This window comes from Myotis davidii, unplaced genomic scaffold, assembly GCF_000327345.1.
Source record: "Myotis davidii unplaced genomic scaffold, ASM32734v1 scaffold6, whole genome shotgun sequence".
Lineage (NCBI taxonomy): Eukaryota > Metazoa > Chordata > Mammalia > Chiroptera > Vespertilionidae > Myotis > Myotis davidii.
In genome coordinates this window covers 9,768,968-9,771,308 of record NW_006383011.1, presented here as the reverse complement: position 1 = coordinate 9,771,308, position 2,341 = coordinate 9,768,968, and the positions used below count along the sequence as shown (strand labels likewise).

Here is a 2,341-nt window from a genome sequence, read left to right as displayed (position 1 = left end):
AAAAGAGGAATTGAGCGGGTAAAGGCTTGTATTTCATAATGGGTGAAATCCGAGCACTGAGTTCTTCCTAACCTTGCTGTGTTTTTCCCCTAACGTTGCTGTTTTCGCCCAGCAAGCAAAATACATTGTAACTGTGTGTGTGTATACATGCATATTATTTTTAAATTTCTCATGTGACATTTTACAGGTGTTTACAGTTGAAGAAATGATGCCTCATGTCCAACATTTGAAAGGAGCACACAGTAAGAACTTATTTCTTAAAGACAAAAAGAAAAAAGGCTTTTGGCTGGTGACAGTTCTTCATGATCGACAAGTTAATTTAAATGACCTTGCCAAGCAGTTAGGTGTCGGGAGTGGAAATCTGCGGTTCGCTGATGAAACGGCCATGCTAGAAAAGCTAAAAGTTGGCTCAGGCTGTGCCACACCCTTGGCACTCTTCTGTGATGATGGAGATGTGAAGTTTGTTCTGGACTCTGCTTTTTTGGAAGGTGGACATGAAAAGGTGTACTTTCATCCAATGACCAATGCTGCAACCATGGGGTTGAGCCCTGAAGACTTTCTTACATTTGTGAAGAAGACAGGACATGATCCCATAATACTGAATTTTGATAAAAACAACTAATTGGGCCAATGTTTAGAATACATTTACATCTGAAAGCTGTTTTTCTTATTTCTAATTTGTAAAAAGCATTAAAAGTAATAAGAATATTTAGCACCTTGATTTGGTGACTACTTAAGTCATTTTAGGAGGGGTATTTCATCCTAAAGCTGTTTTTAAAAAGATATATTGAGATAGTGTTAGTCAGCTCACATCCCTCTCCACTCCCCATCTTCCATTCCCCATGACTCATTACAGAAATGCCCTCAAAAATTAAGAATAAATTAACATCAAAACTAAGATTAACATATCTTCGACAGGTACTTATTGTACTTGAAAAAAGCAAATGGCAAAACAGCATATATAAAATTATGCATGTGATAGTGCACATATAGGGAAAAATTAAGAGGAATATAAGTATATTGTTGATAATGGTTCCCTTTTGGGAATGAGAATTAAGGAGTAAAAACTCCCCAGCAAGATAATTGAAACAAGCATAGGACAAGAGCTAAAAATTCCTGTTACTGAGTATTTGTTTTTAAAAGTGGTTTTTCTTGCCCTACCTGGTTTGGCTCAGTGGATAGAGCATCAGCCTGTGGACTAAATGGCCCTTGGTTCGATTCCAGTCAAAAGCACATGCCTGGGTTGTGGGCTCTATCCCCAGCAGGGGGCGTGCAAGAGGTAGCAGGTCAATGATTCTCAACATTGATGTTTTTCTCTCCCTCTCCCTCTCTGAAATCAATAAAAATATATTTTAAAAATATAGGAGTGGTTTTTCTTCAGTGAAAAAATAAGATTATTACCTTTTTATAAAAGTATATCTTTAGAAAAGTTTCATCTAGAAAAACACTCAAAATAGAGATGGAAAATGTTGTAATCATACCATTGAAATTCTAAAACTCAGCAGCAGAAAATACACAGGCCATTGGAAGGATTTATTTAGTCTTTGTTCAAAGGTTAGAAATGTGAATATGAACAAGTTTTTCTGTCTTCTGGAATATATTGTATTTTACTCATCACCTTTCAGTTATGGCATATGAAAAGTGTAAGATGCCAGGAATACATATTGTCAGTTGTCACATAGAAGGTAGTTAAATAATAGTGAGGAAAACTGACATTTTTTCCACCTCACTTAAAACCCTTCATCAGTTGAGGGTCTGGCATAGACTAGACTACAGAAATAGTCTACAGGTCTTGTCATGAGAATTCTCATTTTCTTCTAAGTTTGATCACTCAAAAAATAATTCCCCCCCCCAAAAAAAATTCCCATTTGGTAGAGATATTGTACTTAATTCATATTAATTTGTGTTACTGAAAGGCAAAGTACAAGTAAAAACATGACATTTATTGATATACCAGAGGCCTGGTGCACAAATTTATGCACCGATGGGATCCCTTGGCCTGGCCTGTACCCTCTCGCAAACCGGGACCCCTTGGGGGATGTTGGAGAACAGGTTTTAGCCTGATCCCCGGAGGCCAGGCTGAGGGACCCCACTGGTACACAGTACACCAGGCCTCCAGTATGTTTATAACATCTTTGGTTAATCTCTTCATGCCCCTCCCCCCACCACCCCCCCCCCGAGGTTCATCAGTCTGTTCCATGTTTCCATGCCTGTGTGTTGAGCGTCTGCCCCCTGGTGGTCAGTGCACATCATAGCTAATGGTCAAACAGTTGAACGGTTGGACACTTAGCATATTAGACTTTTATATATATGCTAGAGGCCTGATGCATGCAATTCTTGC

At 38.6% G+C, this 2,341-nt stretch overlaps 1 protein-coding gene across 1 annotated transcript; it reads left to right on the top strand.

The window, feature by feature from the left end:
* Positions 1-46: 46 nt before the first annotated feature.
* LOC102751316 (prolyl-tRNA synthetase associated domain-containing protein 1-like) lies at positions 47-1,047 on the top strand (the record flags this gene model as incomplete). The annotated part of the gene is made up of 1 exon (XM_015557855.1): positions 47-1,047. A coding segment is annotated over one exon (576 nt), but the record flags the coding sequence as incomplete, so codon positions are not given.
* Positions 1,048-2,341: the final 1,294 nt, after the last annotated feature.